At 42.8% G+C, this 17,013-nt stretch overlaps 1 protein-coding gene across 2 annotated transcripts in view; it reads left to right on the forward strand.

Annotated features, from left to right (window-relative positions):
- Positions 1–15,790, forward strand: part of Cdkl1 (cyclin dependent kinase like 1) — a 47,218-nt gene extending 31,428 nt beyond the window's left edge. Inside the window, exons 4-10 of one of the 2 annotated variants that reach the window (XM_028781806.1) lie at positions 1,967–2,039; positions 4,853–4,943; positions 5,500–5,700; positions 8,017–8,099; positions 11,189–11,245; positions 12,919–13,074; positions 15,236–15,790. In XM_028781806.1, the coding sequence (XP_028637639.1) occupies positions 1,967–2,039; positions 4,853–4,943; positions 5,500–5,700; positions 8,017–8,099; positions 11,189–11,245; positions 12,919–13,074; positions 15,236–15,343 (769 nt within the window). In that variant the 3' untranslated portion in view covers positions 15,344–15,790. The remainder of the gene's footprint in view (positions 1–1,966; positions 2,040–4,852; positions 4,944–5,499; positions 5,701–8,016; positions 8,100–11,188; positions 11,246–12,918; positions 13,075–15,235) is intronic. The other variant, XM_028781809.1, reaches the window with a different exon arrangement.
- Positions 15,791–17,013: the final 1,223 nt, after the last annotated feature.

The following is a 17,013-nucleotide window of genomic DNA, read 5'->3' on the forward strand; positions in this document are numbered from 1 at the left end:
ATAGTGTGCTCACATAGTGTGCTCACATAGTGTGCTCACATAGTGTGCTCACATAGTGTGTGCTCACATAGTGTGCTTACATAGTGTGCTCACATAGTGTGCTCACATAGTGTGCTCAGATAGTGTGCTCAGTATTAGGGGAATACTAATGATATGCAATCATAATTCACTTGTAAATACTCCTTTTGCATTATTTATTTTGGGAAATATCTTTGGAGACTGAAGTTTCCTAGCACTTTTAACTTTATGTTAAAAAGTCATTGAATAAGCACAATTCATTTTTCTGGACAAAAGATAGGTGCTGTGGAACCTTTAAAGCCCAGTTCATACTTGTATTTTTCTAGGTCACTTTTCCTGACAGGTGAGTTTCCCTGAGGTTTGTGCCTACGTGTCTCTAGAACAAGGATGAGGATTTGGTGTGAAGCTACCTCAAGTCTGAAAACAGACTTAATCCAAAAATGTCCTGGCCATTCTTCCTGGAGGTGGCCTCTCCATTTCCGGCAAGCTGTCCCTGGGTCTGTCCAAGCATCCTTTGATTTGCCTGAAAGGATTTCCTGCACATCTGGTCTGTGACTACAGTGGCCTGTGGCCTCTACCAAGGGCCAGAAGTGACTTTGTGTGATCACTTTTAACACATCTACATAGTTTCCTCCCTGGTCTGCTACATAGTAATTTTGGCTGAGGGCCACAACACCATTTAATTTTTGATTCATAAAAATAATAAGTTTAGCATGTGTGTCCAGCGGTTGTCTCCAAAAACAAACAACTTTTTTCTAATTAATTAATTAATTTACATCCAAAGTGCTCCCCGACCTCACAGTTCCCCCTTCACTGAGTCTACCCCTCTATCCCTCCTTCACCTTCTCTGAGAGGGTGGGGTCACCCCTGAGTATCCCACAACCCTGGTGAATCAAATCTCTGCCAGATTATACTCATCCTGTCCCACTGAGACCAGAAAAGGCAGCCCTGTTTAGGACCGGGTACCACAGTCAGGCTACGCTTTAGGGAGAGCCTCTGCTCCAGAACAACTTTCTTTCTAATCATTCCTTGTCTTGTACAGTAACCTGCTTTTGCTCAAATCACACGCGGCATCTGCACTCCGGCAGCCATGGTTAAATCGGCAGTGATTCTGTGAGGAAGGGATGGGGAAGTGGCATGGTTAGATGTTGTGCTGGAGGAAAGGGATGAGAAGAGAGAGAGGTGCAGTGTGGGAAAGGAACACGATGCTCATCTGTGTCTTCAGTTATTTTGAACTTTAGTTATATGGTATGCAATATAAACCTCCTTGTCTCAGTAAAATCTCATTCCTCTCCCTTCCAAGAAAACAAACAGAGCAAGTGACTCAGGCATCTGGAGACGCTGCACACACAAACGGAAGTCTTGCTTCAGGGTCTCGGTTTGGAGCAACCGGAGCAAAGACCACACCATCTTTTGTGCTGTATATTAACTAGCAAGGTCCTCAGTATAGAAATGGGGCTTGGCGGTGCTGCGTGCCTGTAATCTTGAAGGCTAATACAAGATGGTATGGAGATTTAGGTCTCCGAGCCACCTAAGCAAGACCCTCTAAAAAACCCTCTAAAAAACAAAACAAGACAAAGAAAGAAACTGAGAAGGAGTTCAAATTTCAGGCAGTCCCAGGTAATAAATACTTGTTGAAATCACTGTGGGTGTCACCGTTCCTCCCTGATTTTTTTTTTGTTTTTTGTTTTTTGTTTTTTTTAAAAGATCCATGTTTGTGTATTTGCTAACCTGCTTCCCCTACAACTCAGCAGTGTGCTGGACACACATTACCAACACTGGATTTGTGGGCTGATGGCCTGTGGATCCAGAGGAGCCTGGGTCTCCTGGGATTTTTCAGTACCGAAGCCTAGCCTGGTTTGGATTGGGTTTCTTGAGCTGAATTCCATGGCTAGAGTAAAGAATGTGTCTGTGCTATTTTTTTTGTTGTTGTTTTTGTTTTTATTAGGGTACCAGAGCCTCTCGTGAAGAACATAACTTGGCAGACACTACAGGCTGTAAATTTCTGCCATAATCACAATGTAAGTCTCCTGATCCGCTTTGATCACTCAGGCCAAGACTGAGCCTCATTCAAAGTTCATATCACACCTTTGTGGGTATAATTTTTTTCATGTAAATCTTCTTAAGACTGGGGTGAGGTGTGGTAAGAGACTTAAAGATGGCAGCTTAGCTATTCCTTTGTACCCAGATCTTATGGAAACATACATTATAAAAATCATTGAAAGAAACTAGTTTTTTTTTTTTAATTTGTAAAATGTAAGGTTAGAAAGAACCTCATTTATTTAGAAAGTCTGTATTGGGTCGATTTCCCCAAAAGGCTTTGAACTGGGAGAGGTAACCCCAGATGCCTGCTGCAGTTACAATGGGTGGGGTCGTAGGCTCTGAGTACTAGTGTCTGCTTTGGTGAGATAGGAGTGTTAAATGGGCGGCTGGTCCTCCTTGCCACAGCTGGGCTGGGGGGAGCCACAGTGGGAGACTGCCCATGTGATATGCCTTCATAGATGCTGAAAAATCTGCTATCCCCTCTCACCCCACACAGAGCTACCCACTTCCTGGGCTGGAGCACAGTTGTGTGGTCGAGTATTTATCCAGAATGAATGCAGCCTTGGGTTTGATTCCCAGTACTGCAATCAATAAACCAACCAATTAATCAATATAGCAAAAAAGAAACGTGGGTGGGGGTGGGGGTGGGGAGGGGATCAGATTCCAACCACTAAAAACACTCAAAATCCCAGATGGGGAATTTTAGAGTTTCTTTCTAGCCACGAGCACGATTGGTCCAGCCATTGGTCATCTCAACTGCGGGTCACCTAGGCCTGAGGGGTTAAATGCCCTCTGAGTTTGCCCAAGTAAGTTTTTCTGAAATTGCTTACAAGGAGAAAATGTGAGAACAGATATTATTTTGGTTTTCATTAGCCGAATCCTAGAATCTTTGTCAGAGCTAGAGAGGCACTCCATGGTTAGACCTCTTGCCAAGCACACATAGCCTTGGGTTTGACACCTCACACCAAAAACAAACAAACAAACAAACAAACAAACAAACAAAAACAGTGCCATTTCTCAGCAGGAAGAGTGGATGTTTCCGGTTGCTAGACTCTTTGATTGGTGATTAGCACTTTCCCAACAAACAAGTTTCAGCATAGGAGCATAGAGGTGGCAGGAGGGATAGTCGGGAGTGGAGGGTACAGAGGGAAGGGGAGAGGAGGAGGCAGAAAGGATGAGAAAGCTCTCCAGCCAGCCCTGGTGGGGGAAGATCTGAGGAAAGTGAAAATAAATACAATGCATACCACAGCTCTCTGGAGAGCCGCAGACTCTGCTGGGCTCCACGTGCTAAGGGGCGGCGGGTGTGTGTGTGGGGGAACTGATGGAGATGGGGGCAGAGAGCAGAAGCTTGGAAACAATTCCCAAACAAAGCGGGGGTCGGGGGGGGGGGACACATTCTTGTTTCTGAGTCCGTCTGCCTATATGTCATCATGACATTCATGGAAGGACCTATTTATAGCAAAATGCACAATGACTGGTGAAAGACTTCAGAGCCCAGAGCCATCGATTACTGAGAACCAGATAGGTAGGTAGGTTATAAGGTAATGCATCCACCCCACCCCGCCTCCATTTTACCAGAATAAAAATGCTGGTGGGAAACACTAATGTTGCTCTCTCACCCTAAACGTCCCTTGGAGTGGAAACTGCTGCGCCCACGAAGAACCTCTGTCCTCTTTCCGGATTCTAGAGTCAAGGATAACCTCAAGGGTTGCAGGCTTCAGGCCAACAGTCAGTTGGGCGGCAGAAAGACCCAGCGTTTCCCAGCAGAGAGGAAAACCCTTGGGAGAAGGGAGGGAACACAAGGAACCCGGAGTAATATTTTGTCCCAACTCAATTTTTAATGTAATTGTTGACTAAAAGTTGTTGACTTAAGAAATTTATTTATTTATTTGTCAAAGACATTGTCATTTAATAAGAAAGTCCTGTGGAAGTTCTGAAGCGATCCTCTTGGTAGTGACTTCACCCTGCTAAAGAATGTAGCTTGATTACAGCTGGTGAGTCAGGATGCAGGAGGCGCCTGCTGAGCTCCACTGTGCGGTGGGACAGAGCTGACATCTAGCGACGACGGCGCACCCCAGAGGGTGAGGCTGCAGCCAGCTCTTGTTTATCTTGTCAGGACAAATGTCGGAGCTGGAAGGGAGATCTTTTGGCAAGCAAGAGCTTCCCGCCCTCTCTTCCCTGGCTTATCTCAGCAGGCCCAGGGCTTGTCCTGTTTACCAACCACGCCACCTTCCAGTGAACCCAGCTTCTGCTCCAATCTGTCGTTTCTGCCACAGGCTGCAGCCTTAAAGCTTTTCAGTCCTTTCCCCTTCACCGACAGCCTGCAGGCTAGGGGTGACTCCTAGTTAAATATGAAGTTCTTTTTTTCTAATGTAGACTGTATGAGATATACTTAACATTTTAGTTGGGTTGGAGGTGTAGGTCCGAGGCGGAGAGCATGAATAAGGTTCTGGATTGATCCCCGGCACTGAAAAAAAAAAGTCGTTTATCTGAAATTCAAACGTAATCAGGTGTCTTACATCTTTTTATTTGCTCTCGACAGTCATTTTTCCTATCACACTTCTTGGTCTTTGGGGCCATTCAAGAATTTGAAATGATTCTGTCCGTAGGTATAGAACTACGTTTATTTTAGTCTGCTGTTTTGTTTTTTTTTTATCCAACAGGTCAATGGCAGATTAAAAAGGTGTATCCAATATTTGCTAATTATTCCCAGCCCTTTACTCATGGTAGATATCAGGGCTGCTCCTTCATGACATTTTGTTTTGTTTCTTGTTTGTTTTTTTCTAACCAGTGCATACACAGAGACGTGAAACCGGAAAACATTCTCATCACCAAACACTCAGTCATTAAGCTCTGTGACTTTGGGTTTGCGCGGCTTCTCAGTGAGTACCAACAGCTTCTTCAATGTAAAGGAAACATTCTTGTTATGATAGCTGGTCTAGATACTGTAGAAAGCTGGTTCTTGTATTCTTCCTCGGGGATAACCTTGTTATAAACTACGGTTCTTGCAAAATTTTGTAATGGAATATAACTTGAAAAATGTATAAACACACAATGGTTTAGATATGTATGCTATATGTGAATTGTACCACAGAAGTTTCTATAAAGCATGCTAATCTCTCGACTTCTCCCCAAAACAATACTTACCAGAAGTATTACTTTAGATGAATGGTTTTTCATCTTGGCTATAGATTAGCACCCAAGGAACTTAAAAAAAAAAATGCGGGTAGCCTTGGGCCCTCTCCAAGTGTTCAGATTAACTGGACTGGGATGAAGCCCAAGCATCAGCATCTTAAAATATTCTAGATCCAAGTAATTTCAACAAGCAGCTAGCATTGAGAACAACAATTCGGAAAAATGTTGTTTCTTAGTTTCTTCCTGCCCGGTTTTGATCCTGGGCTTCCACTATTCTGTTTTCCATGTTTCGTCACTGGCCAGCTGGACCAGGTGACTACTACACAGACTATGTGGCCACCCGGTGGTACCGCTCACCTGAGCTGCTAGTGGGAGACACGCAGTATGGTCCCCCAGTAGATGTCTGGGCAATTGGCTGTGTGTTTGCTGAGTTGCTGTCCGGTGTACCTCTGTGGCCAGGAAAATCCGACGTGGATCAGCTCTATCTGATAAGGAAAACCCTGGGTAAGTGGTTTCTGTCCTGACTTTTATATTAACATCTTTTTTTTTTTTTTTTCTGAGACAAAGTTTCTCTGTGTAGCCCAGGCTGTCCTGGAATTCACTCTGTAGACCAGGCTGGCCTCCAACTCAGAAATCCGCCTGCCTCTGCCTCCCAAGTGCTGGGATTAAAGGCGTGTGCCACCACTGCCCGGCTCTGTCCTGACTTTTAGAGAACCAGCTAGTTTACCTCACATTCCCTGCTCACCAGACACCTTTAAGAAACAGAAATTTCTTAGCCTGGCTGAAATGGCTCCATTAAAAGTGTCCATGGTTGGGCTGGAGAGATGGCTCAGCTGTTAAAGGCTAGGCTCACAGCCAAAAGTGTCTATGGTTTGTTTAAATGACAATAATGAATGATTATTGAAAATGTACTGATTGCCCAGGATATATAGACTTATCTCTGGAGCTTAGGTCATATCCTCTTAACTTCTAAATGTGTTAATCTTGGCAACAGAAATACTGCAAGGACAGAAAGTCTGCTGGTCACAGACTGCTTTCATGGTCGGCTTCAGTTACGTGCTTGATATCCTTCATCCAGACAGCTTGGGTCTAGAGCATTTATGACATTGGAGGTTTAAATGAGGTATCTTAGGGAAGGGACCCAAGTCTAAACACAAAATTCATTCATGTTTCATTTCACTTTATTCACATATCCTAAAGTCCATTTACATGATTGTTTTAGTGTGCCTATGTTTGACTGTTGACATGGGGTCGAGTGTGGCATCTCCTACTTGTAGGATCATGTTGGCGCTCAGTCTCAGAATTTTTAATTAGGGATGCCAAGCCTGTCTTAGGATGAGGTGATTCATTCAGATGTCCTTACTGCAGCAGCCTGCCTGACAAGTTTTGGATTATTCAGACTACAGTAGAGGAAGAACCTCAGTCTTCTAAGTGTCAAGAAGAAAGTCTTGTTTGCCATGTTCCCCCCTTTTCTCTACAATTAAGGGGAATGGCAAAGACAGAAGAGAGAAGGGAGGGGAGGAGGGTACAGTTAAAGAGATCCATAACCAGTGGTTGCTCTTTTCAAAACCCAGGAGTTAGATCCTACTCTGCTAAGGAACCCAAATTAAAGCAGACTTTCTCTGCTCCATAAACTCCTGTATTATCAGCAATCACCATATAGCTATGTCTTCCTAAAGCACTGAAGGCCGCCTGAGAGTGACTATGTTTCCGTTTGTTTATCTGTCTGTTTGTTTGTTTGTTTGTTGAGACAAGGTTTCTCTGTATAGCTCTGGCTGTCCTGGAAATACTCCTGTAGAGCAGGCTGGCCTTAAACTCAGAGTTCCGTCTGCCTCTGCCTCCGGAGGGCTGGGATTAAAGGCGTGCCACCACTGTCTGGTGGTGTTTCTCACTTTTATCATCTCCACCAATGTCTTGTACATTGGAGCCTCCTTGAAGCTCACGCAGGGTCACTCAACCTTCCTTGGCTGTTCTTTCCAGTGGCTTTAGGGCACTCTTCTGCCACTCCAGCCCTGGTGAGGAGGCTTTGATAGCACAGGGACATACGTCTCCACTGTGCATGTATCTGTAATTCATTTTTAAAGCTAGAGGCTAAGGGGCTTCATTACAGTGTTTTCAGACATTGGAATCAAACACCCTAGAGGCTGTATTTTTGCTTGCTTATCCAAACTAGAGCAAGGTTCTGGATCTGGGTAAGAGGTAAAGTTCTGAACCGAGTAGCACTGGCCACTCAGATGCTCTAGTCAGGGGCTATAGCCACTTCGCTGGCAGCACCACAGGCTCCTGGCTGCAGGCCTCTGCTTCCCCTCTGCTCTAGAAAGTGGCCATTTGTGCCCCAGAGAAGCACCTCATTCTGTTTTTTGAACAAGTCTTTCACAGTAACATCCCTAGGACTTTACATGAAGCTACTGTCAGCTCATTTGTCTGCCATTGCTAAAGAATGGGCTTCATTTGACAGGAAACTTTGTTTCAGTGTTTCACACCATAAGTGCTTCTAAACCTTAGACGACAAAGTTTCTAATAGATCAGCAACTGGCAAAATGGGAAAAGATGATTACAGGCCTTCCTGTAGCTCCTTTGGTTTAGAGTCTTCAAATACAGTGTAAGCTTAAGAGGGCAAGAATCTTGAAGCTCTCAGTTTCTGTCCCTGACACAGGGCACTGTTCCGTGTAGGCTGTGCTGTGTGGATGCTTTTCCTGACAGGAGAGGAAAGCTATAACCTTAGCAGCCTAAGGCAGAGGTCCACAAGGCTGTAGAGGGAAAGCACAGCCCTGTGTTTCCTAAGCAATCCCACTTACTTTTGTCTCTTCTTGTCCAAAGGGGATCTCATTCCCAGGCACCAGCAAGTATTTAGCATGAATCAATACTTCAGTGGGGTGAAAATTCCAGACCCTGAAGACATGGTGAGTAACTCATTTTGGAGGTGGCTCTTTAGATCAGGCTAGTTAGGTTTTGGTAGTTACTCATATATGGGGCCCATGACTCAGTCTGCACTGAAAGTTTTGTCTAAGAGTGATAAAGAAAATTGGAGCAAGCTGGTGAGCAAGATCCTAGCCTCAGTTCAAACTTAGGAGCCCCTGGGAACAGAGGTTAGCCAGCCTGTGAGATAGGAAAGCAGGACTGTCCTGATCATTACCAGTCCTTGACTGAGCACAGATCGTTCAGAGCCAATCAACGTTTAAGCAAACCTAAACATTGGTTCACCCATGGAAGCAGCTCCCTTCCCCCAGCATTGCCCAAATTTTCTCTTCTCCTGTTAACTCGCCCTCCAGAATATGGAGCAACATCACCATGCCCCCTTTCTGCTGCCCCTCCTCCTGTATGGTTAATGTGGAAGACGCTCCTTTAGAAAGGCCTGAGAATCTAAATGCTTATCTCCCCAACCCACTTTGAATAATGTATCCCAATAAGACCATTAAACAAGGGTATATCGGTGTAGCGTTTACATTATTGCCTTTAGTATTAGAGGTTAAGTTTAAGTACATTTGTGCAGTAGCTGTCACGGGGCTAATAAACATACCTAGATCTGTATTCATCTATCTGGAAAAATCTACAACAGGTTGTTGAATGAGAAAGTATAATTTTAATATTTTATACTGTTTATACTGTAAATATACTGGTTAATAGCAGTAAACAGTATAATTTAATCTATTGATTCAAATAAGTGTTTAATAAAATATATATGCACATATAAATATTAAAAAGATGGGAACCACTGGGAAGTCATGCAAAATTTTACTTTCTCTTTCCCTTGAGATAAGGTCTCAGCTTATAGCCCAGGCTGGCTTTGAACTTTTAAATATTTTATTTGCTTGTGAATATGAGTGTTTTTGTTTGCATATATGTCTGTGCCCCACTTGTATGCTTGTATCCGTGGAGGGCAGAAGAGATAGCTGGATCCCCTGGAGTTAAAGATTGTCTTAAGCCAGCAGCAAGTGCTGAGAATTACACTCTGGTCCTCCAGAAAAGCAGCCAGAATTTACCAGCTCAGTCACCTCTTATCCCTGGCTTTGAACTTTTCTCCAACCTCATGATCCTGGGGGCTGAGATCACAGGCATATGCCACACTTTATGCAAACCTCTTTACATTTGTTAAATAAATAGTTAAGGAGGGTATCTTTCTCTCTTTGTTTCCTGTTTGTTTTGGGGATAGTCTAGACCACCCTTAAACTCCTGATTATCTTGCCTGTCAAGTATTATGGTCATTGGTGTGCACTACTATGTCCAGTTTACAGTGGTTAGCTCTTTGTAGTGAGATTTGGAGTGGATTCTATTTTCATTCCTTATTTTTTTCCTTACATTTTTGAAATGTCTTCTAATGGGTCTATAATGTAGTAAAAAGTATTTCATAACTTGGGGGGGGGAGAGTATAGCTCAGCATTAGAGTACTTACCCAGTAGGCCCTGGTGGGTTGCTAGCACTGCAAAGAAAACAGTAATAATAGAATTTCAGGGCATAATTAACTGCTTTCAGATGGGACCTAACACATCAGTTTCCAGATGGAAGTTCCTCTGGTCTGCTGGGTTGTATTTCTGTCTTTGTCCCACCAACAAAGCTCCCATTTCCCTACAGCACTACCAGTTTTAGGAAAAGTGGGTCATGCTGGGATGAAGAGGCAAGAACAGCACCTGGCTTCTGGGAAGTGACCCACTGCTCCCTTGTGACCTGGACATCCCCAGCTGTGCACCAAATATCCCTTAGCAATTTCCTGGCTGAGGCATAAGAAACAGCCTCTGCTCTGTAAACATGAAGAGCATCCCCTGGTTCCAAGAGGTTGTCCTACAAGGAATTTCCTGTGGACAGAAACACAGGAAGCAGCAGCACATGGCTGTGCTCTGTACCCTCTCCCACTTAGCAAGGCCTGCTGGCTGCTTGGGGCTGGGGAATTGATTCAGCAGGCAGGAGGGGTCTGTGTATTCCAGCCAAGTGGCAGGCATTGTTCCTGAGAACCATGGCAGTACTTGCATTAGATAGATAGAAAGAGCTTTTAAAGTTGTGGGGGCAAAGCTAATGGAAAGGATTCTTGCTCATTAGCAGGTGTGCAACTGGGAACTTATGTTGAGGTTGGCTCCCTGTCTAAAAGAACTCTGAAGCTCTGGAGTATAACCCCAGACCCCGGCTTTAGATGAGCCTGGCCAATTGCTCCGGCCCTCAGCTCAGCACCTTACATATTCACAGTGCACTCACAATGTACTGTGGTCTTTGACTCTGTTAAGCGTTCATCTTCAGTCAGCTTTCTCAGTGTGATGGCTCTTTACCTTGCCCATTCACAGCCTTCCTCCCATTCCCAGTGTCACTCCCAACCAAGTGATGGGAGCACACCAGCCTTATTTTGGACCCAGGCAGATTAACAAGAGCCTTCTACGAAGGTTCTTTAAACCGTGGGCCGATCAGAAAAACAGCAGGCATGTGTCAGAGGTGACAACAGTGTTTCTTTCAGAAATCCAACAAGAGTGTGTCTATCTGGGTAGGGATAAAATGTATTTTGACGCTCCCTTTATGCAGATGTCAATAGATGCCTACTACTAATAGATTAGTGCCTACTTTGATAATGCTGTTAATTTAAGTGTCAAAAGTCATTGTCAAGAAAGGCATTTTATACAATGTAAAGAAAAAACAACACAAAACCAAAATGTGCACACACGCGCATTTGTGCGGGTGCACACACTCCCATACCTCAGCACGTGTCTATTGGTATTGCTGCTTTTGTTTTGTCCTTCCCCACTGGTATTTGCTTATTTATTTATAATGCTGCCTTCCTCAGGAAGGGAAGTGAGTGGCCAGGAAATAAAATTGGAAAGGCATTTTGGAGGTGGAGGGAGAAGTTTATGGCAGTCACAAGGGGATTATTACTGGTGGGAGGCATGGTAGAAAAGGGTGGAGGAGGCAAGGAAGATGCCAGGAAGGTACGTCTACTCAAAAGAAATGTAGTGTGAGGGATTTTTAATTAGAACGTGTGCTGTCATCTAAAAGTCCCTTTTCTTTTCAACAGGAAACACTTGAGCTGAAGTTTCCAAACATCTCCTACTCTGCACTGGGCTTCTTAAAGGTAAAGTCCTAGGGCTTTCAAAGGACCAGGAAGCACACAGTTGACAGAATTGTCAATTGATGAAATATTTCTTTAAAATCCTTCTTTTGAAAAGTTATATACCTTTAATTTTAAAATGGGTCTCATTCTACTATTAGTGAAAATATGTGTTTTTCACTTTAAATAAAAAGTAAGCTTCTATTGGAATTCTAAGTTTATACAAAATGGACATTTTAAGGGGAGTGTTTTACAAAACAATCCTTTCTTTCAAAAAACATCCACAGCTATTGGATGATTTAAATAACCAACTCCCAGGATTCAGAGATAGCTCAGGGGTTAAGAGCTCTGACAGCTATTCCAGAAGACTGGGGTCCAACTCCTAGCACCCACATGGCAGCTCACAACTGTCTGTAACTGTAGTTCCAGAGGTTCTGATGTCCTTTACTGGCCTCTATGGGCACCGCACACATATTGTGCACAGATATACATACATGCAGGTATCATACATATAAAATAAAAGTAAGGAAAATTTTAAATAATCAACTACTATGTACATTTTAAAGTTGGTTTACATATATATTTCTAGAAACACAGATCATGTAAAATGTGGTACAGCACCAATTTGCAATGTACAATTTCCCAGTATTTCAGGAATGATGCTATATAAGTACACAAAATTGTTAAAGAACAAATACAAAATTGAGACAGGTCTGTGTCTTTGTGTACAGATATGCTTGTAATGCACAGACTGTTTCTAGATCTAGCTATCAAAAAAGCTGGCAGACCCTAGAAAGGGAAGGACCAGACTGGTGCAGACTGATGACACCATGAACGTTATTTCTACCACGTATGAATCTAATTTCGGAGTAAAAGTACAAAAATTGCTAAGTGAGTTATTCCCGTTGGCCACTGAGCTGAACTCCAGAATCGCATACCCGTGGCAGGCCACCAAACGCCTCAAGCACACAAGGAGGAAACCCGCTTCCAACACTTATCGTTTCTTGTTTCCGAGAGTGTTTAGTGATTCACAGAGAATCCATTTGTTACGCATGCTCAAGCTAAAACAGGTTGACTTCATACATGTGGAGAGTGGAATGGTGGTTGCCAGAGGCTAGGAAGGGCAGGGAGACAGAAGCTGCACAAAGGATGCTAATGCACACACAGGGATATGTTCTCGTGTGCAGCAGCACAGCAGGGGGATATGACTTACAATAATTTATTGTATATTTTATGAACCAGAGAAGAGTTAAGACTCATAATGGAGAAATGGTAAATGTTTAAGAAAAAGGAAAAGCTACATACACATTTGTATGCATGTATCTATCACACTGCACCCCCTAAACTTCTATAATTTTATATGTCAATTAAAAATGTTGAAAATCGGTGCTGGAGAGCTCAGCAGTTAGGGGCACTTGTTCTTGTAGAGGACTAGGGTTTGGTTCCCAGTATCCACGTGACTCACAACTATCTCTAACTCCAGTTCCAGAGGATCCAATGCCTTCTTCTGAACTCTGTGAGCATCAGGCATGCATGTGGTATGCTTCCATACATGAGGCAAAATACTCATGCACTTAAACTTTAAACATTTCAGAAAAAAATTAAATGGTTAAAACTAAAAGTGTTCAGTCTTTCAAAGAAGTAGAATATAAGTTACTGCAATTTCAAAGGCATGAAGGGGGTTTCTGTGCTTTCAGGGCTGCCTCCACATGGACCCTGCAGAGAGGCTGACATGTGAACAGCTGTTGCAGCATCCGTATTTTGACAGCATTCGAGAAGTTGGGGAGTTGACAAGACAACATGACAAACCATCAAGGAAGACCCTGAGGCAGAGTAGAAAGCACTTGACTGGGGTAAAACTGCCTTACAGAAACATCTAAGCTTACAGTTTTAAATGATCTTATACCTGTTACCTGGTACTGAGTTGGGAGCTAGGCTGAGTGACAACTGTGGCTTGCAGCACCAGCATCCTCAGTTCAGAAATAGGAGACAGGTCATCTGAATTATCAACCAGGGCCTCAGAGACATTTGCTTCTTAAGGATCTTTTCCAAGTCCTAAAGTTATCCTTCCCATGCTTCCTGATGCTACACAGGAGTCAAGCTCATGTACTTGAACTCAGGTTGAACATCACGTGTGTTCAGCTGTTGATCCAAAGTAGACTTTTGTCATGTTACCTCCAGTGTTAACACTGCAGGTTTCTCCCCAAATGGAATTGTTTCCTTTCTGCTTTGTCAGGGCTGGTGAAGATAAACACAGCAACAAGGGCCTGCTGGATAGCACCTTTAACCACAGAACAGGATCCAGCTGCATACATGGATCCGTGAAGAATCCTGACTGGTGTAAAGTGGGTTATGCAGCCTTAAATGGCAAAAATCTGTAATAATCTAGACTCTAGTTGAACTATAGCTAAGATGGGTTGGCTGTTCTTGATCACTTTTGGATCCACGCAGAAACTTAAGGTTCAAATTATCTTGCCTTAGTGTCTTAGTTACTCCTCTGTTGCTTTGAAGAGATGCAAGGACCAAGACAATTTATGAAAGAGAGCATTTAATCTGGGGCTTGTTTACAGTTTCAGAGGTGAGTGCATAACCATCATGGTTGGGAGTACAGCAGCAGCAGGCAGGCAGGCAGGGTGCTGGAACAGTAGCTGAAAGCATACATCTTTATCCACAGGAAGCAGACAGAAAGACTTTCCAGTACTTTTGAAACCTTAAAGCCCACCCCCAGTGACATACCTTCTCCAACAAGGCCACACCTCCTCATCTTTCCCAAACAGTTCTACCAACTAGAAAACAAGTATTCAAAATATATGAGCCTACGAAGGCCAGCCTCATTTAAACCACCACAGTCAATCTTTCCTTTGTATCCCCAGCTTCCTCAAATACACACCTGGATGGTGTGTAGGTGGTTCAGGCAGGGAAGAGATGGAGAGGTTATTAGGAGTAAGTGCTTCCTCAATGTCAGGGCTCTGAGGTGGATCATGGTTATGAAATCAGGCGATGTTTTTAATTCTCTGTTATCTATGACTCAGTGAGTAAATGAGGCTGAAGTCTTGCTCTCTCCACACTGAGCATTCCCCATTGCTGTGCTACTTTGTGCTCATGAGCAAAGAGACCTGCTGCAAATATTTCTACTGGGAAGAATAAAGAACCTCACTGTTTGGTGTGTTGAAATCCTGAAGGATTGTTTGACTTAAAAGAACTAGAGAGTATCTTCTTTCCAGATTCCTAAGGTCCCATGGTACAAATTAAAAACTATATAGGCCTGTTCTTATTTTCTCTTCACATTGACAATTGTTTTTCTGGAAGATCGAAGGAGTCAGATTTGTTGCCTTTTTAGTTATAGAAGTGGACAATGTGCCTATGTGTTATGCACGTTTTCTCTGCTACACAGGGCTGTGGGTTACATGATAGTCTCAAACACTGTAAATAAAACACTGTTTTGTTCCCCAATAATGAAGATACCTCCTGATTTTTCAGTCTTTAAATTCTCTCTCTCTCTCTCTCTCTCTCTCTCTCTCTCTCTCTCTCTCTCTCTCTCTCTCCCTCTCCCCCTCCCTCTCCCCCTCCCCCCCTCCCTCTCTCTCTCCCACGCTTCTTTCTGGTTCTAGGGTTGGAATCTAAGGCCTCCCACATGTAAACAAGCAGGTTATTACTGAGGCACAGCTCCGGGTCTGTATGTCTGAGTGTATGATGGTGAGACTTAACCCAAGGCATTGGTTGCTTTTTGTTCGTTCGCTTTGCTCTGAGGCAGGTCTCATTATGTGGCCCAGGCTGTTTCCACTGAGATCCTACTACTTTTGCTTCTGGAGTGTCAAAATGCCTAGCTTGGATTGCTTTTTAAAAATAAAACACATCTTTAAAAGGAAGAAACCAAATTAAAACATTTCTCCCTCTCTCATGTTCTGGATTTAGATGGGACATACTTATTCCTGTATCTCCAACACTATGTTTTGTTTTGTGATGCTTTCTACATGGCTGAGTTTTGGACCTGATTTTGTGTTGTGTTTTCAGCTGCAGTACCTACCTCAGCTAACAAGCAGCAGTATCCTTCCAGCTCTGGACAGTAAGAAGTATCACTGTAGTACCAAGAAATTCAACTACCATTTTCCAAATATTTAAGGAGCTGGCAGAGTAATGAAGAACTGATCAATAATTTGAAGAAAAAAATGTACACATTTGATTCCTGTCTTGAACACACATCAGGAGAAAACACAAACAGGAAGCTGGAGGTCATTGCCAGAAAATGAAGAGAAATTCCAGATCCAGACTTCCAAGCTTGGTGGAGATATCCAAGAAGAAAGCAAAAGCTTGGGGTTTCCCTGAGTTTGTTTATCTAAGCAGCAGCACTGATGGACAGAATATAAACTGGACCACTGCCCGCAGCCGCAACATTAGATATGTCAAAGACCTATGCTTCAGTTTGCTCTCTGCCACACGCACAAAGTGGATCAAGAAATGTCCATATACATTTCTTTCAATGTGTTGCCTTGAGTCCTATCTCCTGTGGTATTTGCAAATCATATTTAAGTATGATTTTAGTCCCTGAAATCAAAATGTTTGGGATTCTATTTCTTGTTTGCTCTTTCTTGATTTTTATGGTTTAAAGAATTTTTTAGAATTATCTAAGTTGATCTAAATATCTAGACTCATACAGATTATCTTAAAACTTAGCAGTTTTTACGCTTTTATAACCAATGAGATCCTTATATGTCTTACATATACTTTTATCTTTAAGATCAGGAAAGGAGAGAACAAGATCCACAGGCCTCACAGAATGCACTGAATGGACCTGTCAACCTAAAAGTAACTCTCTCTTCAGTCTTCAGCTCAGACTGAAGACTGTTTAGGCAAAACTCACACAATGATCTGGGTGTAGACATGGCTGCTTGTGAACATTATCTTCAATCAGGAAACATATAAGTTAATTGATAGTCTCTCCTTGAATTATCTTATTAGATGTGTAAATGTCTGTGAGCACACAAATGTGTATGTATATACTAACAAATGTGGAACAACCAATAAGAAAGTGATTAAAAAATATTGCCAAGCATTCTTAGTTTTAAACAGTGAGGCTTAAAATTAAATTACCTTTGATTTGGTTTATTACTCCTAATAGAAAAGTTTTTCTCCCCTGTCCCTGGACACAGGCAATGTTAGCCCCATGTCAGTTTCTCACTAACATTTCTGGCTGATGTGCTGCTGGCTCACGGGAGTTCTCAGGCATGGATTTCAAAGCTCTGCTTTACTGCACTTTCAGAACGTTTCTTCTGTACTCTTGTTTCCTTCCTGTGTTAACTTCACGGCATCACTTGCTGCTATGTAGTTCACTAAATCCTATCATCTGTTTGATATTCTTGGCTACTCTAAGGCAAACTAAGGCTTCCTAAATTTATATAGTTTCTACAATAGACATGACAGTGGGTTAAATGACAGCTCCAGGATTATTCAATTCTTCTTAAATAGCCATGATTTAAATGACAAGGAAGGATATTAACTTCTGAGAATAATTAAAATTGCCTTTCCCCACCTTAAATCAATAAAAATATATCTGATGAAAGTGGATGCCTGTAACTGCCTGTTTTATCCAGTAGTTTTACAGAACACATTAGAGTAGCAAAGTCACTCCAGATGAAATCATGATGAGTTTGCTGTTGGACCACACAGTACTGAAACAAACCCAAGATAGAAGGACTTGTCTTTTACATGTATGCTTATCCTCAACGGAACCTTCTGCAAACCTCTTCCTGACCCCTCCTGTGGGGTCACTACACATCACATTCGACAGTCTA

This window comes from Grammomys surdaster, unplaced genomic scaffold (genome assembly GCF_004785775.1).
Source record: "Grammomys surdaster isolate TR1022 unplaced genomic scaffold, NIH_TR_1.0 98, whole genome shotgun sequence".
NCBI classification, from domain to species: domain Eukaryota; kingdom Metazoa; phylum Chordata; class Mammalia; order Rodentia; family Muridae; genus Grammomys; species Grammomys surdaster.